Source organism: Neophocaena asiaeorientalis, unplaced genomic scaffold (assembly GCF_003031525.2).
Source record: "Neophocaena asiaeorientalis asiaeorientalis breed wild unplaced genomic scaffold, Neophocaena_asiaeorientalis_V1.1 scaffold671, whole genome shotgun sequence".
NCBI lineage: Eukaryota > Metazoa > Chordata > Mammalia > Artiodactyla > Phocoenidae > Neophocaena > Neophocaena asiaeorientalis.
In genome coordinates, this window is record NW_020175533.1 from 191,094 (window position 1) to 217,754 (window position 26,661).

General features: G+C 36.5%; 1 protein-coding gene and 1 pseudogene across 5 annotated transcripts in view; both read right to left on the minus strand.

Moving 5' to 3' along the window:
• Positions 1–26,661, minus strand: part of GSK3B (glycogen synthase kinase 3 beta) — a 196,830-nt gene that overhangs the window by 70,094 nt on the left and 100,075 nt on the right. For all 5 annotated transcript variants that reach the window (XM_024769219.1, XM_024769218.1, XM_024769221.1 and 2 more), the window contains exons 4-5: positions 9,036–9,146; positions 5,034–5,164 (exon numbers count right to left, since the gene is read on the minus strand). In XM_024769219.1, the coding sequence (XP_024624987.1) occupies positions 5,034–5,164; positions 9,036–9,146 (242 nt within the window). The remainder of the gene's footprint in view (positions 1–5,033; positions 5,165–9,035; positions 9,147–26,661) is intronic.
• Positions 24,458–25,117, minus strand: LOC112415983 (hypoxanthine-guanine phosphoribosyltransferase pseudogene; annotated as a pseudogene).

Below are 26,661 nucleotides of genomic sequence, written 5' to 3' on the forward strand. Positions count from 1 at the left end.
CCACCTCTTTTCTCTTCTTTTTTCTTTTTCCTCCTCCTCTTTTTTACTATTATGATACTGATGTGCCTTCTGGCTGTTGATTCATCTATACTTTTATTTTTATATTCTTCCTAACATATCTGTTTATTTTTTACTTTGTTATTGTTTTTTTTTGCTGCCCCAGGCAACTTGCCGGACCTTGGTTCACGAACCCAGGGTTGGGCCAAAATTCCTTCGGTGGGAGCTCCAGTGGGAGCTCCGACTCTGAACCACTGGACTAACAGAGAACCTCAGACCTCAGGGAATGTTCACTGGAGTGAGACCTCACAGAGCTCCTCATCTTAGCACCAAGACCCAGCTCTACCCAACAGCCTACAAACTCCAGTGTTGGAAGTCTCAGGTCAAACAACCAGTAAGTCAGAAACACAATCCCACTCATTAGGGGAAAAAAAAAAAAAAAGACACGGCAAAAAAAAATGTCACAAATGAAGGAGCAAGGTAAAAACCTACAAGACCAAATAAATGAAGAGGAAATAGGCAATCTACCTGAAAAAGAATTCAGAGTAATGATAGTAAAGATGATCCAGAATCTCGGAAATAGAATGGAGGCATGGACTGAGAAAATACAAGAAATGGTTAACAAAGATCTAGAAGAACTAAAGAACAAACAAACAGAGATGAACAACACAATACTGAAATGAAAAAGACACTAGAAGGAATCGATAACAGAATAACTGAGGCAGAAAAATGAATAAGTGAGCTGGAAGACAAAATGGTGGAAATAATTGCTGAGGAACAGAAAAAAGAATGAAAAGATTGAAGACAATCTCAAGACCTCTGGGACAACACGAAATGCACCAACATTCGAATTATGGGGGTCCCAGGAGAAGAAGAGAAAAAGAAAGGGTCTGAGAAAATATTTGAAGAGGTTATAGTTGAAAACTTCCTTAACATGGGAAAGTAAACAGTCACCCAAGTCCAGGAAGTACAGAGAGTCCCATACAGGATAAACCCTAGGAAAAACACACCAAGACACATATTAATCAAACTAACAAAAATTAAATTCAAAGAAAAAATATTAAAAGCAGCAAGGGAAAAACAAAAAATAACATACAAAGGAATCCCCATAACATTATCAGATGATTTTTCAGCGGAAACTCTGCAGGCCAGAAGGGAGTGGCAGGATTCGATGGAAAAGTCAAAAGCTTTTCAGACAAGCAAAAGCTAAGAGAATTCAGCACCTCCAAATCAGCTTTACAAAAAATGCTAAAGAAACTTCTCTAAGCGGAGACACAAGAGAAGAAAAAGCCCCACAAAAACAAACCCAAGGGCTTCCCTGGTGGTGCAGTGATTGAAAGTCTGCCTGCCGATGCATGGGACACGGGTTCATGCCCCGGTCTGGGAAGATCCCACATGCCGTGGAGCGGCTGGGCCCATGAGCCATGGCTGCTGAGCCTGTGTGTCCGGAGCCTGTGCTCCGCAACTGGAGAGGCCACAACAGTGAGAGGCCCACGTACCGCAAAAAAAAAAAAAAAAAAAAAAATTAAGAAAATGGTAATAGGAACATATATATCAATAATAACTTTGACTATAAATGGATTAAATGCCCCAACCAAAAGACACAGACTGGCTGAATGGATACAAAAACAAGACCTATATATATGCTGTCTACAAGAGACCCACTTCAGACCTAGGGACACATACAGACTGAAAGTGAGGGGATGAAAAAGATATTCCATGCAAATGGAAATCAAAAGAAAGCTGGAGTAACAATACTCGTATCAGATTAAATAGATTTTAAAATAAAGACTGTTACAAGAGATAAGGAGGGACACTACGTAATGATCAAAGGATCAATCCAAGAAGAAGATATAACAATTATAAATGTTTATGCACCCAACATAGGAGCACCTCAATACATAAGGCAAATGCTAACAACCATGAAAGGAGAAATCGACAGTAACACAATCATAGTAGGGGACTTTAACACCCCACTTACACCCATGGACAGATCATCCAAACAGAAAATAAATAAGGAAACACAAGCTTTAAATGACACAATAAACCAGATAGATCTAACTGATATTTATAGAACATTCCTCCCAGAAGTGGCAGAATACACTTTCTTCTCAACTGCACCTGGAACATTCTCCAGGATAGATCAAATCTTGGGTCACAAATCAAGCCTCGGAAGACTTAAGAAAATTGAAATAGTATCAAGCATCTTTTCTGACCACAACACTATGAGACTGGAAATCAATTACAGGAAAAAAAAACTGTAAAAAACACAAATACATGGAGGCTAAACAGTGTGCTACTAAATAACCAAGAGATCACTGAAGAAATCAAAGAAGAAATTAAAAAATACATAGAAACAAATGACAATGAAAACATGATGACCCAAAACCTGTAGGACACAGCAAAAGCAGTTCTAAGAGGGAAGTTTACAGCAATTCAACCTCACCTCAAGAAACAAGAATAATCTCAAATAAACAATCTAACCCTACACTTAAAACAACTAGAGAAAGAAGACCAAAGAAAACCCAAAGTCAGTAGAAGGAAAGAAATCATAAAGATCAGAGCAGAAATAAATGAAATAGAAATGAAGAAATCTATAATAAAGATCAATAAAACTAAAAGCTGGTTCTTTGAGAAGATAAACAAAATTGATAAACCCTTAGCCAGATTCATCAAGAAAAAATGGGAGAGGATGCAAATAAATAAAATTAGAAATGAAAAAGGAGAAATCACAACTGACACTGCAGAAATACAAAGGATTGTAAGAGACTACTACAAACAACTATATGCCAGTAAAATGGACAAACCTGGAAGAAACTGACAAGTTCTTGGAAAGGTACAATTTTCCAAGACTGAACCAGGAAGAAGTAGAAATTATAAACAGACCTATCACAAGTAATGAAATTGAAACCGTAATTAAAAATCTTCCAACAAACAAAAGTTCAGGACCAGATGGCTTCACAGGCGAATTCTATCAAACGTTTACAGAAGAACTAACACCTATCCTTGTCAAACTCTTTCAAAAAATTGCAGAGGGAGAAACACTCCCAAAGTCATTCTATGAAGCCACCATCACACTGTCACCATAACCAGAAAAAGATATCACAAAAAAAGAAAATTATAGACCAATATCACTAATGAACACAGATGCAAAAATCCTGAACAAAATATTAGCATATAGAATCCAACAGCACATTAAAAGGATCATACGCCATGATCAAGTGGGATTTATCCCAGGGATGCAATGATTCTTCAATATACACAAATCAATCAATGTGACGTACCACATTAACAAATTAAGGAATAAAAACCATATGATCATCTCAATAGATGCAGAAAAAGCTTCTGACAAAATTCAACACACATTTATGATAAAAGCTCTCCAGAATATGGGTAGAGAGGGAAACTTCCTCAACATAATAAAGGCTATATATGACAAATCCACAGCAAGCATCATACTCAATGGTGAAAAACTGAAAGCATTTTCACTAAGATCAGGAACAAGACAAGGATGCCCACTCTCACCACTCTTATTCAACATAGTTTTGCAAGTTCTACCCACAGCAATCAGAGAAGAAAAAGAAATAAAAGCAATACAAATTGGAAAAGAAGAAGTAAAACCGTCACTGTTTGCAGATGACATACACCATACATAGAAAACCCTAAAGACGCCACCAGAAAACCAGTAGAACTAACCAGTGAATTTGGTAAAGTAGCAGGATAAAAAATTAATGCACAGAAATCTCTGGCATTACTATACACTAACAACGAAAAATCAGAAAGAGAAATTAAGGAAACACTCCCATTTACCACTGCAACAGAAAGAATAAAATACCTAGGAATAAACCTGCTTAAGGAGGTGAAAGACTTGTACTCAGAAAACTATAAAACACTGATGAAAGAAATCATAGATGACATAAACAGATGGAGAAATATACCATGTTCTTGGATTGGAAGAATTAATATTGTGAAAATGACTATACTACCCAAAGCAATCTATAGATTCAATGCAATCCCTATCAAACTACCAATGGCATTCTTCACAGAATTAGAAGAAAAAATTTTACAATTCATATGGAAACTCAAAAGATCCCGAATAGCCAAGGCAATCTTGACAAAGAAAAATGGAGTTGAAGGAATCAGATTCCCCGACTTCAAACTACACCACAAAGCTACAGTAATCAAGACAGTATAGTACTGGCACAAAAACAGAAATATAGATCAATGGTACAGGATAGAATGCCCAGAGATAAACCCATGCACATATGGGCACCTAATTTATGACAAAGAAGGCAAGAACATACAATGGAGGAAAGACAGCCTCTTCAATAAGTGGTGCTGGGAAAACTGGACAGCTACATGTAAAAGAATGAAATTAGAACACTCCCTAACACCATACACAAAAATAAACTCAAAATGGATTAAAGACCTAAAGGTAAGACCAGACACTATACAAGTCTTAGAGGAAAACGTAGGAAAAACACTCTTTCACATAAACCACAGCAAGATCTTTTTTGACCCACCTCCTAGAGTAACGGAAATAAAACCATAAATAAACAAATGGGACCTGCTCCTAGGAGCAATCAATATTATGAATTTATATCATTCCAAAAATAAGCTATGCATCTGTGTACATATGCCTATACTCTCTGTGTTTTTAGAATACAAAAGGGAACATACTATATAGATTCTTGACCTTGTTTTTTGAATTTAATACTTCTTAGAGATCATTCACTTCCCATTCATAGAGAGCCTCCCCTTTCTTTTTTTAACAGCTGCATGTATTACATTATATGTATGATGTACCATAATTTATCTGGTAATCTTCCTACTGCCAGACATTTATATACAATTCTATGATAAAAATCCTGGTATATACAATATTTTGTAAATGTGTGAGTATTTGTAAGGGAACAGTTCCTAGGAGTTAAATTGTTGGATGAAAGACTAAAATTCTGAGTATACAGGGTATACAGGGTGGGAGGGTGGGGTTGGAGAGGAGGGAAGGGAGGGAGAAGAAAAGAGAACTAGCTTACCTTCCAAAGTCACAGAGTTTTAAGACAGCTGTATCAGGATCCAACAAGAGGTTCTGTGGTTTAATATCCCGATGGCAGATTCCAAAGGAATGGATATAGGCTAAACTTCGGAACAGCTGATACATATACAACTGGAATAAAGAGTAAAAATTCATTGAATACTTACTTTCTATCCCAAACAATTCAGAGTCCTTACACAGGAAACAAAGTAACAGATTTCCAGAAAAGAATAGTGAAAAGCTGGAGATTGTTTGCACTCAGTCTTTCTTAAACAAGTTTTATGTCATTTCTCTATCCATTAGCTAATTATAGTTTAGTTAACCAATGTTATATTTGTACCATCTTTTAATAACTTAAAAAAGGAAAATTTACAATGTGCTTTTATAATTTTTATTTTACTAACATCTCACCACAAACCTGTTTTTTTTCCCTAAACACAGATTTAAAAACTCAGAGGGGTATTCCAAATCATGTGACTAACAAGTAACAATGTTTAGACCAGAAGCCAAGTCTTCTTGGCTTCATCATCCTTTGTCAGGGCCAGAGGTTATTGATACAGAGGTCTGGGAAAACTCACACGTGAACTGAGAAAATCTGTTATCAACGATCTATCAAGACCAGTAAATCTATTAATAGCAACACCACTCTTCCTGTTAATATCCTTCAGAATTAAGTAGACTTCAAAATGCCATTTAAAAACAGATCCTAGATGACTACTGACATCAATTTAAAAGAATATTTATTTCAATTTTATTACAAAACAACATACAGTGAGAAACTGGGTCTGTGTGGAAGAAAGAATTAGACTCTTGACTGGCGAAGAGACAGTCTTTGTGAAGAAAGTGAGTATGTCTTTTTCTTTTCTTTCTTTTTTTTTTTGTGGTACGCGGGCCTCTCACTTTTGTGGCCTCTCCCGTCGCGGAGCACAGGCTCCAGACGCGCAGGCTCAGCAGCCATGGCTCACAGGCCCAGCTGCTCCGCGGCATGTGGGATCTTCCCGGACCGGGGCACGAACCCGTGTCCCCTGCATCGGCAGGCGGACTCTCAACCACTGCGCCACCAGGGAAGCCCGAAAGTGAGTATATCTTAAACCTTCTATTTGTTCCAAGGTCAGTGTTCTGGTTCACTTATAAATTTTTCTGACTCCTCACCTTCTGACCTCTACCCCAAAGTTATATACCATGAAAAGAACTTTTGAAATGATTCAAATCAAAGATACCAGTATCTTGGTGAAAAACAACAAAAAGAGAGTTAAAAGTCAGATAAAGCACTGACATAAGGTATCATCTACATATGAAGTGGTCTTGACTCCTACAAAAATATACTGAATCACCAATTTACAGGAAATACTGAGGACAGAGGAACATATTAACACCACTATAGTAATCCCATCAGCAAAATCCATTTTATTACTATAAAGCTTAAAACTATAACTATTAAGTAAAAACTTCGATACTCAAAACATTCAGAATCAATGCCATTTTATTTTCTAGAGTATTTGTATAAAAGGTAAAATGCAAAAAATTATACTTAGAAAGCTGAACTTTTAAACTTAACTCCTAGTTAATTTTTACAATGTCATAGTTAAACAAATAATAATCTGTTTCTAATAATCTACCACAACTTCAGTTATAATTATGTTGGATAAATTGCAAGCCACTCTAACATGAGTTGTATCAAATAAAAAAGATGACATTGACATCAGGTATCAAAAATTAAATAACACCTTAATAGAGTCTGTGCATATTTAAAATTACGAGAAGTTTAAACTTCAGCTACGGACACACTGTATCTATAAATGGCAATGAAACATTGCATTTGGTAATATTTATAACCATATTTTTATAATTTTATAGGATATGCTTGTTCCTATTTCAGCCTGTGGCACAATAAGGGTTATAAGACATTAAATTAAAAGGTGCTATCGGTAGCAAAATTAAAACCCATAATTGTCTGTGAAAAGTTCATTTGTCAGAAAGATGACAAGTATCTTTAACACCTGTGTCATGAAAGCTTAAAAAGGGAAGACTTCACGCTTTAAAACTGTACAAAAATTTAATGAAACTCTAGCAATACCTACTTTGCAGCTTTCCCCCAGAATGAGATGTAATAATATAGTTAAAATACACCCAGCACTCTCCCTTGTTCATAATAACTAAAATGGTAAATTAAAAAAGGAAAATTTACAATGTGCTTTTATAATTTTTATTTTACTAACATCTCACCACAAACCTGTTTTTTTTCCCTAAACACAGATTTAAAAACTCAGAGGGGTATTCCAAATCATGTGACTAACAAGTAACAATGTTTAGACCAGAAGCCAAGTCTTCTTGGCTTCATCATCCTTTGTCAGGGCCAGAGGTTATTGATACAGAGGTCTGGGAAAACTCACACGTGAACTGAGAAAATCTGTTATCAACGATCTATCAAGACCAGTAAATCTATTAATAGCAACACCACTCTTCCTGTTAATATCCTTCAGAATTAAGTAGACTTCAAAATGCCATTTAAAAACAGATCCTAGATGACTACTGACATCAATTTAAAAGAATATTTATTTCAATTTTATTACAAAACAACATACAGTGAGAAACTGGGTCTGTGTGGAAGAAAGAATTAGACTCTTGACTGGCGAAGAGACAGTCTTTGTGAAGAAAGTGAGTATGTCTTTTTCTTTTCTTTCTTTTTTTTTTTGTGGTACGCGGGCCTCTCACTTTTGTGGCCTCTCCCGTCGCGGAGCACAGGCTCCAGACGCGCAGGCTCAGCAGCCATGGCTCACAGGCCCAGCTGCTCCGCGGCATGTGGGATCTTCCCGGACCGGGGCACGAACCCGTGTCCCCTGCATCGGCAGGCGGACTCTCAACCACTGCGCCACCAGGGAAGCCCGAAAGTGAGTATATCTTAAACCTTCTATTTGTTCCAAGGTCAGTGTTCTGGTTCACTTATAAATTTTTCTGACTCCTCACCTTCTGACCTCTACCCCAAAGTTATATACCATGAAAAGAACTTTTGAAATGATTCAAATCAAAGATACCAGTATCTTGGTGAAAAACAACAAAAAGAGAGTTAAAAGTCAGATAAAGCACTGACATAAGGTATCATCTACATATGAAGTGGTCTTGACTCCTACAAAAATATACTGAATCACCAATTTACAGGAAATACTGAGGACAGAGGAACATATTAACACCACTATAGTAATCCCATCAGCAAAATCCATTTTATTACTATAAAGCTTAAAACTATAACTATTAAGTAAAAACTTCGATACTCAAAACATTCAGAATCAATGCCATTTTATTTTCTAGAGTATTTGTATAAAAGGTAAAATGCAAAAAATTATACTTAGAAAGCTGAACTTTTAAACTTAACTCCTAGTTAATTTTTACAATGTCATAGTTAAACAAATAATAATCTGTTTCTAATAATCTACCACAACTTCAGTTATAATTATGTTGGATAAATTGCAAGCCACTCTAACATGAGTTGTATCAAATAAAAAAGATGACATTGACATCAGGTATCAAAAATTAAATAACACCTTAATAGAGTCTGTGCATATTTAAAATTACGAGAAGTTTAAACTTCAGCTACGGACACACTGTATCTATAAATGGCAATGAAACATTGCATTTGGTAATATTTATAACCATATTTTTATAATTTTATAGGATATGCTTGTTCCTATTTCAGCCTGTGGCACAATAAGGGTTATAAGACATTAAATTAAAAGGTGCTATCGGTAGCAAAATTAAAACCCATAATTGTCTGTGAAAAGTTCATTTGTCAGAAAGATGACAAGTATCTTTAACACCTGTGTCATGAAAGCTTAAAAAGGGAAGACTTCACGCTTTAAAACTGTACAAAAATTTAATGAAACTCTAGCAATACCTACTTTGCAGCTTTCCCCCAGAATGAGATGTAATAATATAGTTAAAATACACCCAGCACTCTCCCTTGTTCATAATAACTAAAATGGTAAATTGCTCCATTTTTACATACCTTAACATAGATCACAGGGAGCGTCTGTTTGGCTCGACTATAGTGTCTGGCAACTCTGTATACTGTTTCCGGAACATAGTCCAGCACCAGATTAAGATAGACCTCATCTTTCTGAAAGAGTTTATTAAAAACAAACAAACCAAAAAAACAAGATTAGGAACTAGTCTTTAAATATTCAAATTAGAGTAAATTCTCTATACATTCACTTATTCAGATTTTTAAAGAAAAGATTCATGTGTTCAATTTTAATTATACAAAATTAATTCAGAATATAACCGTAACAGTAAAAACAAATCTACCACATTTTTTTTACTAACAATTTCATGGCAAAAACACAGCCATTTCAAGACTGTTAAGATTCCTAGTCATATTTAAACTGTTATTTTGGTTATATGATTTTAGAGGATATTACCTGTCACAAAATTTCGTATTTTCTACTTTGAGAATCATTGCCCTTATATCCTATCAGGAAAGGTGCCATGGTAGTAAGATAAGTATTGAACTGGGAGCTAAGAAATCTGCATTTCTAGCCCTAGCTCTGCTAACTGATGTACGCAAGCCATTTAATCTCTCTAAGCTTCCATTTCTTCAACTATAGCATGAAAAGTTGGACTTCAAAATTTCTCCTTAAAAAAGATTCTATGGTTATTTGATTAGTTAGATTAGTTAATTAGTCTATGATTAGTAAAATAACCACTTGTCTTCTACAATAAACTGAAAAAAAAAAAAAACTTATAAGGCAGCGAGTTACCATACTCACAAGTTTACTGCAGGTCATATGTTTAAACATCCATTCACAGCAGCATAAAGACACCAATCCAAGATCAGTGGAAAGAGAGAAGGGAATTCCAACTAAGTACCAAGTAGGAAAGAAGAAGAGAGTGCTACCCTCACCCTGTTCATGTGAATAATATCAGATAAGCAAACTGAAGCAGAACACAAAGTTGAGAATCACTGTGTTCAAGTCTAGAACTGGCTACTGAGTAGGAAAATCTTCAGGTAAAACTTCACAATCTTCCCAGTTTGAAATCATCCTACCTGCCAAACTAAAGTGAAGAATTTCAATTTTCAGCATTTATTGAGCATTTTCTATGTCAGTAGTCATTGCAGAGGAAGTAAGGATGCAGGTAAAAGGCATGTCATCTAAACTGAGTATGAAAGGGGCATTTCAGGCAGAGAGAAAACTGTATTCAAGATGTGAGGTCAGGCTTTCCTGATGGTGCAGTGGTTAAGAATCCACCTGCCGATGCGGGGGACACGGGTTCGAGCCCTGGACCAGGAAGATCCCACATGCTGCAGAGCAACTAAGCCCATGCGCCACAACTACTGAGGCTGCGCTCTAGAGCCCGCGAGCCCCAACTACTGAGCCCACGTGCCACAACTACTGAAGCCCGCGTGCCTAGAGCCCATGCTCCACAACAAGGGAAACCATGACAATGAGAAGCCCGCGCACCGCAACGAAGAGTAGCCGCCACTCACCGCAACTAGAGAAAGCCCGATGAGGTCAAAGAACAGAGCAGATCTCAGGAAACAGTTTACTGAGGCAGCATGCCATTGACACTACTACCTTTTCACTTTCCCTCAGTCTTTCATGTTCTCCTCTCTTCCCTCCATATCCAGCTTAAATTCCATGGTCTAACATTACCCTCACTCTCTAACAAGGGAGTTAGTAAACAATAGCAAAGGCCTGTTTTTAAACTCTTCTCCCATCCTCACCCTCAGCTGATACCTTGCTTGTACCACTACATGTATCCATTTACCAGCATCTACCCCCAGATGCTTTTCCTTCACTACTCTAACTAGAGATAAGCTGACCAAGCTCCCTTCTAAGGCAAACTCTGCTGCATGTAAACAAACTACTCTGCTTTTCCTATTTACACTCATTGCTTCAGTAATTTTTCTTTCTCTGTCGATTATTCTCTCTGTGTGAGAGCATTACAATCAGCACATAAACTTGTTATTTCTTCCATCGTTAAAAAAATTCTCTAATCGCACTAATCACCACCATCTTATTTTCTGGCCCCTTTAACAGCAAAATTCTTCAAGAGATGTCTGAACTGACTTTCTCCAATACCTGGCTCTCCTCATTCTCTCTAAAACTTACTCCAATAGAATTTCGCCACCACTATTCCACAAGAATTATTCATCAAGATCAATAATCTCCTTGTTGCTGTATTCAGTGCTAATTTTCAGGCATCATCTTTCCCTCTCTTTTACTTGACTTAGCACTACCATCTGACATAGTCGATCACGTTCCCTTCTTTGAAACACTTGCTTCACTTGGGTTTTAGAACACTATACTCTTCTGGTTTTCATCCTACCTTAAAGACAGCTCTTCTGGCTCTCTATTTCTGGTTCCTTCTATTCTCCTTTATCTCTTAAGGAATAGAGGATCCTAAGGCTCAGTCCTCAGACCTCTGTTCTTTGTGTAAGCCCACTCATCCAGTCTAATGGCTCAGTACTACTATACACTGATGACTCCCAAATTCATATATGTCCTGGGACCTCTGCCTTTAAGTCCAGGCTAGTATCCACTAGCCTGGACTTAAAGGCAGAAGGGGAAGTTGGGAAGATGATAATGAAAGCAGTGTGAGCAGCTGGAAACCTTCTACAAGGATCCAAGGCCTAGACTAGGGCATAGGTAATAAGGATTTTTAAAAAAGGAGGTGGGAGACAGGTATATTGGCTAGCTAAACAAGAGAGTAATAGAGAACCTGAGAAACAAAGAAGTTTGGATTAATTTAACAGTCTCTAAACCTGGGCAACTAGGCAGGTAATGAGACAAGGAATGTAAAAAGAGCAAAAAGGTGTGAGGGAAAAAGCTGAACTTTTATTTAATGAATATCAGAACATTTTAAGTAGCTTTGTTCCATAGGTGGTTGGAAATACATAGGTGGTTGGTCAAGTCAAACTCAGAAAACAAGAGTAGAGCATAGCTAGAGATTTAGGCAATAGCTGAAACTGTAAGAACAAGAATCACTCACCTAAGAAGAGTGTATACAGTAAGAGAGTGAGGAAAGGACTGAGCATAAGATCCTTGAAAATTAAGAATGAAATTTCCCTTAAGACATTAGGGAACAACTCAGCAATGAGAACTAAGAGGCATAAAGGAGCAAGGAAAGACTAGCATCGAAAGATCCAAAGTTGAGTTTCAATAATGATGAGATGTGGAACAGCAAAGTGTTTCAATGGCAGGAAGGATGGGATTGAAAAGGCTGTTGGATCTGGTATACCATGGTTCAGTGACGCTGTTGGAAAGAGCAGTTTCAGACCATGGTGCCAATAGCAACCAACCTGTACTGAGTTCACGAGTGAGCAGATGGCAGGTAAGAAATAGGAGGCAGTTAATTTAGTTTGTTCTTACAAAATCTCTAGTGGTGAAAGTAAGGAGAGAGCTGGGAGCTGGTAACTTGAGGGGAAACAAAAGTCAAAGAAAAATTTTAAATGTGCTTTTTGTTTGTAGTTTTTAGTGGCTAAGAGACCCAAATTTATTTGTATGCTGACTGGATAAAGACAGAAAAGTTTTGAGAAACAAAAGAAAAGGGACAACTGATGAAACAAGGTTCTTGAACATCACAAGAACAGGAAAACAAGAACACAGAGAAGTTATACCAGGTAGTAATTAAAAGGCAAGGTTAGCATGAGTCACACAAACTACACGGAGGTCCCAACACTGCTACTACAAGTTATGTGACCACAGTAAGTTACTTAACCTCTTGAAGCCACAGTTTCCTGTAAAACAGTGCTAATGATGATACCTACTTTAAAAGACTGTCATGAGATTATTAGAAATAATCATATACGGCTCTTGAAGCATATTACCTGGCACATAATACTTAATTTTAACTTTTATCATCTTTAAAAAGGAACGATACCACATTTTCCCCCCTGTACATCTAAAATAAGTGATAAGGTATTAGAAAGAATAAATAAAATGAATGTATGTCTGATGACTCTATTTCTTGTAAAATAAGAGATAGGTTATATGTAAAACTGAGGGTAGCAAAAGCAATGCTGAGGGCTAAGGGAAGAAAATTTCAAAGATCAAGATTTAGGTAAGAATTAGTTCCAAGTGAAGGTGAGGTCTGATAAAGAGAATAAACAAATAGAAAATGCTGAACTGGTGTTGAAGGGGTTGCTGTGTAAGTAGAACCCAAGGAATGGTAAGTCTTGGGTTTTGGAAGGATCATTAATACGGATACCAAAATTATTCTTTTTTAACTATTATTTGATTACAAGGTTTCTTGATTTTAATAAATCACTTGACAAAGTTAATCACAATATATTTATAAATGACCTGGAGATGTATATGGTAATTTAATTCATTTGCTAAATAATCATACCAAAAGTGAAGAATAAAAAGACTAAAAAATGAATACTAAGTTCAAGGAAGATTTCTAGTTGTAGGGCTACAAACTCTGTTCTTCCCTTGTCCTAATCAAATTATTGTAAATGATTTCCTTCATTAGGGGATGCAAGAGCAAATGGCTAAACAACAAATGTAAATGTGTGAAGCCAAAATGTATAATGCAGTAAGAGGCAGTGGTTGGTAAATCAGATAGTACAAGACTTAACTAAAAGCATTCTAATTAAAAAAAAAAAAAATTAACAATGTGCTTGCAAAATAAAACACATCAGAGGATGAATCTGGCAGTCTATTTACAATTTTCTGACTTTAACACAACCACCTAATATTGCCACAAACCTAGGAAGAATGGCTTAAAATGGAAGACTAAATATATCTAGTAGTCTAGAATGCTAAGCCAAACCCACAAAATAAAACTTAACAAAGATAAATATAAAACCCTATGATTAAAATCGAAGTATCAATTTATTACGTAGAATGACAGATTAAGACTTAGTAATTCATCTGGAAAATAAATGATAGGTGTAACTGAACAGAGCTCAAAAGTTATCAACATTGAGATGCAGCTAATGAAAAAATTTGATTCAGTATTAATTTACAGTAGAAGTATTGTGTTCAGATCAACAAAGATAATTCCACTCTACTTTGTACAGTTCAGGCTTCATTTGATGTACTGATGATATCCATTTTTAGGCAGTATATTTTATTCATAATATTAACAAAACAAAACACATCAAAGGAAGGTTATCGAAACCATGTCTGCAATAGGTCAAAAGTTCTCATTTATTATACTATGAGAAACATGGAGGCTCAAATTATATTTGGAGCAGTACTTTGCAGATTAATATAAGCTTATCTTTTTGCTCAAATAAATTTTATTTATTCACTCCATTAACTAATCAACAACTTGTCAATTTTCTTTAGCACCACAGAGGAGGTCTGTCTATTTTGTAAGTATAACTGTCTCTCTGACATTTAAAAGTTGTCATTTTGACTATCTTCATTTTCTGAGACACTGGAGGTGTCTATACTCAAGGGCACTTTGAACAACCCTTCAATTCATGGCTCTGTGCTTGTATTCAAATCAAATCCACTTAAAAAAATATATATATATACAATTGGTCCTAAGACTGAAAACCAAAACTAACAACAAGTAATACCACCAATGCCAATTTGAAATAAATGGGCTCAACATCATATTCTTTAAATGCTCTTGTTAAATCTACAGATGTTCTGCTGTAAATTTAACAGCATCAGGAGTAATCCCTGAGGGGGAAGTGCCCATTCCTAGGAAATGTCATCACAGCAGAGAAACTACTATTTTCACGTTTCCAAAGTAGCTTTGTCTGGAGGTTTACGTAAAAGATAATTCATGAGACTGAGGACACTAATATTTCAAGAAGAAAGAAGGATCAGGATTCTGCATTTCTATCACTTGTAATTTTCTGGAAAATCTCAGGCCTGCTGTTTTCTTAATGTAATCTCTCTCTTTTGAGTTATCAAACAGAATGCCTGAATATTCACAGATTAGCAGTGAACTGTAAAAGCTAAGTATAAAAATACAACATAAAGAGTATCATTTAGCTGGAGATTCTGAAAACAGTCTACTAACATAATGAGTAAGTACTATTTCAGAGAACAGTTACTAGGCTTCCAAATTACATGATGTACAACTTCGGGAATACTTCTCTCAATGGTTCAGTTATCATTTTTATTAATAAACTATTCTCTAACTGCTGATAACCCCTCCTCTATGAACTCCACTCTAAAACTGTTCACTGAGTTAAGAAATTTAAATGACAAAATTCTGAACACACCTAACAAAAACTCAGCAAAAGCTGTGATAACTTCATCCATTGGAAGACAGACATTACTTACTATGATGCTCTTACCCCCAAATAGTTTTTCAAGTCAGGGAAACAAAATTGCTTGAAGCTGCAGTTTTAAGTAGAACCATGCTAGCATTCTAAAAATTTGATGGGATGCAAAGCAGCATATAAGAGAACCCAGTAAAAAGACATCCAACAGGGCTTCCCTGGTGGCGCAGTGGTTGAGAGTCTGCCTGCCGATGCAGGGGACACGGGTTTGTGCCCCGGTCTGGGCCGTGGAGCGGCTGGGCCCGTGAGCCATGGCCGCTGAGCCTGCGTGTCTGGAGCCTGTGCTCCGCAACGGGAGAGGCCACAACAGTGAGAGGCCCCCGTACCGCAAAAAAAAAAAAATCCAACAAAGTATCATGATAGACCTGGATTCTCCTCAGAATTGGGTTTAGGGAACTTGCACTAGCAGAATAACCTTCAAAGCAGTTGCCTTTTCTCTGATGAATGTGCCAGGCTGGCTAAAGATGGAAATAATACTAACAGTAAAGTGGGTGTGGGTTAGGAAAAAGAGAAACATTCTTTTGCTTGGGAGACTGAGGGAGAGAATGGGGAAAGAGATGAGAACCTAGCATACAACAATGATTATGGCAAGCTTCATCCTTATCTCACACCTTCAAAGAAAATAAATACCAAATTTACATAAAAATGTACCAGAACAAAAGATGTTTGCAAATACTGTAGGGCAAAATATTTATAAGCTATTAAGGAAAATAATGCCAATTTGATTACATAAAAATGTAAAACATTTATACTACTTTAAAAAAATAACAGAACAAACCAAATAAAAATATGACAATTTGGAAAAAAATTTTGCTTACACACGACAAAGAACTAACTTGTTTTTGTTTAAAATGCAAATGGGACTTCGCTGGTGGCGCAGTGGTTAATAATCCACCTGCTAATGCAGGGGACATGGGTTTGAGCCCTGGACCGGGAAGATCCCACCTGCCACGGAGCAGCTAAGCCCATGAGCCGCAACTAGTGAGCCTGCGCTCTAGAGCCCGTGAGTCACAACTACTGAAGTCCACACGCCTAGAGCCCGTGCTCCGCAACAAGAGAAGCCACCGCAATGAGAAGCCTGCGCACCACAATGAAGAGTAGCACCCGCTCAATGCAACTAGAGAAAGCCCGCGCGCGGCAATGAAGACCCAACACAGCCAAAATAAATAAATAAAATAAATTTACAAAATGCAAATGGCTCTTATAAGTCAATAACAAAAGACTAACATTCTAATAGAAAAAAATGGAAAGGGGCACAAATACGTAGCCATACAAATGGCAAACAAAAATGCAGAAAGATGCTCAACCTCATTCATAATTAAAGAAATGCAATAAAAATAACAATCAGCTACCATTTCTTATATATCAAATTGGAAAAGAAAAGTCAATCTGAGAGAACTAAGTATTGGAACAGTGTCCCTGTCCAAAATGCACCATTATACACTTCTGGTGAATGTCCCAACTCTTGCAATCTTTTGGGAAGTCAATGGGCTAATATATTCATCCCAAAGTGAAGATGAACAGACACCCATTTCAACTCAGCAATGCCATTTCTACGAACTAAGTCTATGAAAACAATTCCGTATGTGTATGCTTATGTATATGTGCATGCACACACACAAAGATGACTGAAGATTTGTGAAAAGAAATTTAAAATAATCTATATGCCAGAAAGTAGACATGCTCAAAAACACAAACCAAAACAAAACTGAGACCCACATTAATAGAGGTATGTCAAAGGAGAAGAGATGCTAACTGCAAAGAGCTCCCAATAACCAAAGCAGGAACAATTTGATTAATAAAATAAAGTAGTATTAGATTATAACCCAAAGTATAAAATAAATATGCATGAGTCCACACTGATATAAGTAAATAACAGATTAATAAATGGGGGAGAAGAGACAATCTTTCATGCAAAAGAAATCCAAATAGTTTATGTAGCAACTTTGCCCTTAAGGAAAATAACTCCCCTCTTCTTAGGTGTGGGCTATGGATAGTGACTTCCTTCCAAAGGATACAGCATGGAAATGGGGGGAAAAGAGCAGCTTTACAGTGGAGAAAACTGAAAAATACAAGGTCAGCCAGGTAATCAAGATTAATAGCAATTCTTATTGATAGCACATACCCTTGATAAGATGTGATGAAAATAGCACTCTGTGGTCTTTTTCCAAATAACCTATAGCCCTAGTTTGTTATGAGATAAACATCAGATGAATTCCAATAGTGAGGCAGTCCACAAAATCTCTACCTAGTATTCCGCAAAACTGTCAAGGTCATCAAAAACAAGGAAAGTCTGAGAAATTGCCGGGGCCAAGAGGAGCCTAAGAGACATAATAACTAAATGCACTACGGTAGCTTAAACAGGATCATGGAAGAGAAAAAAGACATTAGGTAAAAACTAAGGAAATCTGGGACTTCTCTGGTGGTCCAGTGGTTAACACTCCATGCTCCCAGTGCAGGGCACTGGGTTTGACCCCTGGTCAGGGAACTAGATCTCGCATGCCTCAACTAAGAGCCAGTGTAGCCGAATAAGTAAATAAATATTAAAAAACAAACAAACAAAAACTATGGAAATCTGAATAAACTATGGATACATAATAATGTTATCAATACTGGTTCATTAATTATAATAAATGTACCATACTAACATTAGATGTTAACAACAGAGGAAACTGGGTGCAGTGGCTACACACACAGACATAAAGGCCATATTATTATGCTGTTATATTAACCTATGATATATGTGCTCATATATGCACATAGGAAATTTACCTCTGTGGAAAGGGATTTGGGGAGTTAGGGATTAGGGTAAAGAAGATTTTACTGTTGTCTACTGCCCTTCTGTGTTACCTCAATTTTTTTATAATATGAATGTAATAATATTTTAGTTTTAGTAAAATATTAAAATAACATTAAAACATGGTAATAACTGACATTAACAAGAAACTCCTAGATTAACATTTTCAAGCAGATGATAGTTAGCATCTTATTGCTCTTAGTAACATTTATAATTTATGAGGAGGTCTTGACAATTCATCCACTGCAGGAGTTTTACATTACCTATATATTTATTCTTTAGGTCACACTCCAATAAAAATGTCAGCATTTCATCAGTAAAAGTTTCATCCAGATTATCAATGTACCACTTCAGTAGAAATCACCATAAAATTTTAAGGAAGATACAAAACTGGCCTTATTTAGGCAACCTCTTTATTTAAGTGAATAAAATTCCTTGCTATCAATAATTTTCACACTAAGAAAGGTGAGAGAGAAAAAAAAGTGATGGGGGTTTATTTTGTAAACTTGGCCATGTATACACTTAGCTATAACTTTGTATACCATTTCTATATGTATGTCATTTCTATAACAGGGTTTCATTTAATTTAAAACAACAACATAACAAAATATCCTTTTCATATAGGGAGGCTGACCTTGACCCAAACAATTATGAATCCACTTTTACTTCCTCAGCTTCACCTCCCACTACTGTCCCCACACTCCCCTAACTTTATATACCTGAAATTTCGAAATACCTGTATCTCCTTACACAGACTATGCTCTTTAACTCCAATAAACTTTTCAAACATCCTGGACTTCTAAATTGACACATACTTATTCTGCACTAGTTATCAAAATAGCTCCTATTTGGCCTTCAAAACCCTGAATAAGCATCACCTCTCCTATGTAATTCCTTTGCTGACTCCTCTGGATAATTTTTTACTTTCCTCCATCCTATTTCTGTTCATAGTACAAATAACTGTCTTTCCATGTATCACTTTGAAGTATTATTTCTCTTCTTGTCCTTCTTCAAACTCATTTAGACAGATCTTATACTTTGTCTTTGTACCTAAAACACTACACAGTGCCAGTAAATTGAAATAAAGTAAACTTTACAATGTGAAGAGAATAGGAGGTAGGAAAGAACACAGACTTTATAGTTGAAGAATCTATGTTTGAAAATGGTTCCCATGGTTACTAACTAACTATACAACACTGGACAAATTCTTTAGTCACACAAGACTCCAACATTCCCAATGATAAAACTAACGAAATAGTACTTCTATCTAGAGTACTGTTATGATGCTTAAATGACAAAAATGCATTAAAAAAAGCACTTTATAAATCATAAAATTTTAAAAGAAAAATTTGTATTTTTATTCACGATTTAAGACATTATGTAATTCTACAGTTAACCAAAAGAATATCAGAGAATATGAATGTGATAAAAATTATATATAGGATATATTTATTTAATGTTTTAAAATATTTATTTTGGTATATGTTTTATAAAGTATTAGTAAAAGGTTCTAATTTTTTGTGTTTACGTAAAATTTTTTTAGCTAATGAGGTAAACAGACATAGACGATTAGCATATGCTCAGTCATTACTTTTTAGTCTATCCCTCTACACTACAGTATGCACCCACTATAGTTGGAGGCCTCTTTTTATTCATCTTTTCTATCTAGAATAACAATTTCACTAAGCAGTCCACAAAGTGTAGAAAATAGTAAGAGGGAGAGCAGGACTTCTGAAATAGCAGCACAAGGAGTTCAAATTTTCTCCTCAGCAAAGCAAAATGATAAAATGATTAGCAAACAGTCGTGTAAAGTATCTGGAAATTGTTCTAAGGGCGCACAGCAAGTGAAGAAGCAAATCTTGGTAAGAACTGCAAGAGTCTATGGCATTTTAGCACAGACCTGCTCCTTTACCTTGCCATCCTACCTCCATGTTTGGAAAGGTCTACCCAGCACTCTTAATCCAGACAGCACCCTCTCTGCTCAGAAACCAATCAGGAACTATGGTTTCACCCCAGGAGGGAAAAGCTGCATCCCAAGTTGCAAAAGACTTATCCCAGCCAAGAGAACTGTGTCTCCCTTCCCCCACTCAGTCCCCACTAGTAAGCCAGAGAAGGCCTACTCCAGGCAGAGTAGGCTAGGGCCCCGAGAGCCTCATCCTCAATCTGCTCACAGGGAAGATCTCCCACTTGGAAAGGGCCAACTTGTGAAGACCAGGGGCTGCCATTGCACTGCGCCTCCTCCAGTGCCCTACATAAAGTGGGGATGTTACTCTGGGAAAAGTGAGTTCTCACCCCAGTTCTAGGGCAGTAGAAAAGGGGCTCTGTCCAGAGGGAAAGGCAGGCTAAGTGCTCTGCTGAAAGAGACTATTTGCAATATAGTAGGAAGAACTCTAGCCTACAGGCGTTGCCTAAAAACAGTGGAGATCTTTTTGGAGAGCAATTAAGAGGTGGCTGGTAGGTTCACGACACAAACAAGGCAAGGCACCAGAAATTTAATAGAAAGAACTAAGGACAGAGATAGCCAAGAAGAGCCTACTTGGGATTACAGTCATCTCTGGAGGTCAATAAGAACGTGTACAGGCCTTCCCTGGTGGCGCAGTGGTTGAGAGTCCGCCTGCCGATGCAGGGGGCACGGGTTCGTGCCCCGGTCCGGGAAGATCCCACATGCCGCAGAGCGGCTAGGCCCGTGAGCCATGGCCACTGAGCCTGTGCGTCCGGAGCCTGTGCTCCGCAATGGGAGAGGCCACGGCAGTGAGAGGCCCGCGTACCGCAAAAAAAAAAAAAAAAAAAAAAAAAAAAACCCCAGAAAACCCCAATGTGTACAGGTGCTAGCTGAGCAGCATGCAGGACAAACTTGAAGCATTCCCCAAGTTGCACACAGATACATCAACGTACAGCAGAAGCATCACTGGCACAAGGGGCTTACAAGCAACCTCTGACCAAACATTTGACTAAACAATAAACTGACTCAAGAGCAACTCCCAGGAAGTAAAATCACATTCATCCTGGCAGTCAAAAAGACTGAATGCCCAAGGCTGTACCCTCTCAGGAGCAATCAGAGGGGAAAGTCCAAGCTACTAGTCCCTGGTTCAACATGTGGCAAATAAATATGAACTCCCTGAACTATGATAGCAGCACCCAAGCCACTCAAACATCCAATGGTAAAGGATAAAAATATAACTGGCTAACGGGACTTTAAGCATAGCCTCTGACCAATAAGTGACATTTAAAAGAGGAAAGATCTCTAATCAATAAGCTTAACTTCTAGCTTAAAAAAGTAGGGGGGAAAAAAAAGGCAAAATAAACCCACAGGAAGAAAATAATGAAGACTAGAACATAAATAAATAAACTGGAGAATACAAAAGCAATTTTAAAAGCTTAATGAAATCAAAAGTTGGTTCACTGAAAAAAAAAATCAACAAAATTGATAGGCCTTGAGCTAGACTGACCAAGAAACATAAGACTCAAATTACTGAAACCAGGAATGAAAGACGAGACATCACAACTGACTTTAAAGAAACAAAAAGAATTTTAAGACAAAAGTATAAACTTTATACCAATAAATAAGATAATTTAGATGAAATGAACAAATCACCAAAACGGACAAAAGAAGAAATAAAAAAATCTAAGTACACCTATTACAAGTAAAGTAACTGAATTAGTAATTTAAAATTTACCACAAAAAGTGACCTGTTGTAAATGGCTTCACTGGAGAAACCTACCAAACCTTCAAAGAAGAATCAATACCAATTCTTCACAAAAATTTTCAAAAAAATACAAGACAAAAACACTTCCTAACTCATTCTATGAGACCAGTATTACCCTGATACCAAACCAAACAAAGACATCACAAGAAGGGGAAAGAAAGAAAGATGACTAATTTATATTCCTTATGAATACAGATGCAAAAATCCTCTAAAAAATACTATCCAGCAACATATAAAAATTATACACCATGACCAAATGTTATTAATTCCAGAAATGCAAGGCAGGTTTAGCATTCAAAAAATTAATGTAAAATACTTTATTAATAGAATAAAGGACAAAAACCCCAACAGATGGGGGAAAACCATTTGAAGAAATACAGCATTTCATGATAAAAATGCTCAACAAACTAGCAATGGCAAGGAACCTCCTCAACCTGATAAATGACATCTACAAAAAACACAGCTAAAAATCCCACTTAAAAATGCAGGACTAAATACTTCTCTCTAAAATTGGAAACAAGACAAGGATGTCTGCCTTCATCTCTTCTCAACATCATGCTGGAGGTTCTAGCCAGGGCAGTTGCAAGAAAAAGAAATAAAAGGCATTCAAGACATTATATTTTAATAAGGGTCAATTCATCAAGAAGATATAACTATTATATAATATATTCACTAAACAACAGAGTTCCAAATACATGATACAAATATTGATAGAAGTGAAGGAAGAAATAAACAATTCTACAACAATAGCTGGGAGACTTTAATACACCACTTCCAATAATGGACATCTAGACAGAAGAGCAATAAAAAAAACAGAGGACTTGAACAGCACCGTAAACCAACTGGACCTAACAGATATATATAGAATATTCTACCCCAAAACAGAAGAATACAAATTCTTCTTAAGTGTACATGGGATGTTATCCAGAATATGTCATATGTTAGGTCACAAGACAAATCTCAATAAGTTTAAAAAGACTGAAATTATACAAAGTTATCTTCTCCAACCACAATGAAATAAAACTAGAAATCAATAACAGAGGAAACCAAAAGATTCACAAATGTGTGGAAATTAAACAACACATTGTTAACAACCAACAGGTCAAAGGAAATTAAACAACACACTCTAAAACAAGAAAAATTAGAAAATACTTAAGAGATAAATGAAAACAAAAACACAATATACCAAAACTTATGGGAGGCAGTGAAGGCAGTACTCAGGGAAATCTACAGCTGTAAATGCCTACATTAAGAAGATCTTAAGTCAATAACCTAACTTTACATCCTGAAAAACTAGAAAAAGAAGAGGAAACTAAACCTAAACTACTAGAAGAAAGAAAATAATAAAGATTAGACCAGAAATAAAATAAGAGACCAGAAAAAAACAATAGATTCAAGAAAACCAAAAGTTGGTTCTTTGAAAAGATCAACAAAGTTGAAACCTTTAGCTAGACTGACAGAGAGAAGACACAAATAACTAAATCAGAAATGAAAGTGAGGACATTACTACTGACCTCATAGAAATAAGGACTAAACAGAATACAATAAACTGTGTGCCAACGAATTAGATAATGTAGATGAAACTGATAAATTCCTAGAAACACACCAATCACTAAAATGACTCAAGATGAAACACAAAATCTCAACAAACCTGTATGACAAGTAGAGATTGAATCACTAAGCAAAAACTTCCCCACAAGTCCAAAGCCAGCTGGTTTCAATGGCAAATTCTAACAAACACTTAAAGAAGAATTAACAACAATCCTCTCAAAAGCTCTTCCAAAAAAATAGAAAACAAAAAACAAAAGAGTAAGTAAAATGTTTAGGTTATAGTCATATAGTAAGCACCATGTAAGTTTGGGCTATTATTACTATTTACTATTAGTATTACTATTTACTATTACTACTATTACTATCATACAGCAAAAGGCTATTTATTCTCTTCTTAAAAAGTTCTACAAAGTAGACACTGTACAATCTCCCCTTGTTAATCATTACTTAAGACATTTTTTTTCTTTTAAAGAGACAGCCTTTATTTTAAGGATTTTTACATTGAAGACTTCAAAAAGTGGTAGGTTTTTAGAACTTATTGACCTGTATTTAAAAGGAACTGTTGACAGAGATTCGCCAGAAATAATCTGAACAAGTGGGAAAATACAGTTAATACTACTGAAACCTACTAAAATAACTCCAGGACATATGGTTTATCCGACATAACGATACCTCTAAATGCTGTCACCGATATGAAACTGACTGCTTCTTTTCTAAACACACAGTGGTATAATTAACAATATTCAATCACTTCTGTTCTTCCCTGAATATATAAAAATTAAAATACCAATTAAAAAACGAATATATTTTTCTCTTTCAATGTTTCTTACAGATACAGTTTCAATATTTTCATTCAATAGTGGTGTGGTTTAAGAGACTTTTCATTCACAAGTCAAACAACAATCCACCCAAAGGGAACTGATAGTCTATAGGCTCATAGTGCAAATAAAGAGTTCAGGAATGCAGCAACTGACCTTTCTAAAGTACAAAACGGATAAAATTCTTAGAAGATACATGCAATAAGATCTACTAAGCACATGGCCATAGAACTAGAACATTTGATAATTTTCCTGGTGATTTCAATGGGACTCCAGCTGTTTCCAAACTCAACTTGAACTCTCATCTTAGGCTTTGTATTTTGCTTTTCCCATTCTGCTAATGACACAAACATGATTCAAATCCCTGAAGTATTCATTATAGTCAAGAGCATAGCCTACAACAAACTTGTCTGGAATTTCAAATCCAACAAAGTCTGATCTATATCCAACACATTGAGGAGTCCTTTTCACCAGCAAGCTTGTAACCTTGACCATCTTTGGATTATGCTGCTTGACCTAGGAAAGCAAGGTCTGCATTGTTTTGCCAGTGTCAATTATATCTTCAACAATCAAGACATTCTTTCCAGTTAAAGTTGAGAGATATCTCCACCAATTACTTTTATGTCACTTGTTGACTGGTCATTACGGCAGCTCTTCAGTCTGATAAAATCTACAGTCACAGGTATAGATCTATCACTACTTCTGTTCAGTGCTTTGATGTAATCCAGCAGGTCAGCAAAGAACTTATAGCCCCCATTGAGCACACAGAGGGCCACGATGTGATGGCCTCCCATCTCCTTCATCACATCTCGAGCCAGCCATTCGGTCCTGTCCATAATTAGTCCATAAGGAATAAACACCTTTTCCAAATCCTCAGCATAATGATTAGGTATACAGAATAAATCTAGGTCATAACCTGGTGCATCATCACTAATCACGACGCTGGGGCTCCGGGTAGCCATAACGGAGCCGGCCGGCGAGCGGGCTGAGGGCAGTCTGGGGAGGAGGAAGCCGATGGCCCGGCCCAGCAGGAGGCAGAGGCGCGGTGGGAAGCGCCGCGCGGGAAAGCAGAGTGGTCCGCTGGAGCACTCTTCCCTGCCGCCAACGCTGCAGCTCTACTAAGACATTTTTAAGTGTTACGTTTCTAACACACTGCTTCTAGAGAAATCTACATTCTATGCTAAATGGTATAGCAATATTACACAGACTCTGGAGACACAGACTCTGGAGTTGACTCCTAACTTTGACACTCTGTAGTTGTAGAACTCTTAGGTAACTTAACTGTGACTGCCTCAGTTTCTTCTTCTATAAAATGGGGATAATAACAGTATACCCTTTCTTCACTGGGTTGCAGTGAGGTTTAAGTGTCTGGATGCATAGCAAGTGCAACATATATTTGCTATTATTAAACAATAATTTGTAAAATAGTAAGTTAATGTGTTAATTATATGCCACGTGCTATGATAAGCACTTAGTAAACATTATTACATTTTTTTCCTTACAAAATCCCTACTGTACAGATGACAGGGGTTGAAAAGGGTTTACAAAGGTAAATATCTTGCCCTGTCATACTGCTATCAAGTGGCACAAATAGGATGCAAACCCAAATATTTCTGGACACAAAGCCAGAGCTCTTTACTTTTCAGAATGGATTCACCCCAACCTTTCCTCTCCAGGGCTAGTGACAAACAGGCATAATCAAGCACAGCATTCTTCTCCCTGATCCCAGAAGCACTGGTACAATCTTCACTTTCTGAACACAGCCCTCCACACAGCTACTCTCAATAGAAAAGTTGGTATGAGGAATAAAATCAATTTGCAAACCTTGCTATTTAAACTGTCTCTCATACAAATGGAGAGTTTTATTTAAGGAAGATAACCTTTATCACTCAAGTAATCAATCTATGATGAACCACAGGTAAAACATTTTTATATGTAAGGCTACTTAGAGAAATATTTCTTACAGAAAACTATTAATTGATTTAAATAAAATTGAAGGCTCCTGTAAAAACAAAATATGATTTCCATACTCCTACAGAGACCCAAGGTTCTACAAAGGTGAGCCGCAACTCAAGGGAAGGTAAAGTCAGCTGGTCCCATATCCCAGTTTCAACGAGAACAACTTTGTTTTTTATCTATTCTACCTGTAGAACAGGGATTCTTCATACATTTCATTTAGGGGGAGAAAGGTTCCTATTGCTAAATATTAATACTAAAAAACACTATTCTCTAAGATACTTGGAATTCACAAAACTATTAAGCCCAGACTGTTCAAAACCTTTAAAAAATTCCATTTCTCTCTGATCAAGGAGAAAGAGTACTAATTACTCTGAACTAAATCAGAGTTAATAAAATCTATTGGTTAACCTGGAGTATACTAATTGACTACATGATGCTCCAGTTATTACAGCAAATACTAATAATTCCAACCAGAAGACTAATGACTAGGACTAATTTGGTCACATTTCTAGTCCCTGTCCTGACTAATTCCTCCTTCTTCTAGCTACATT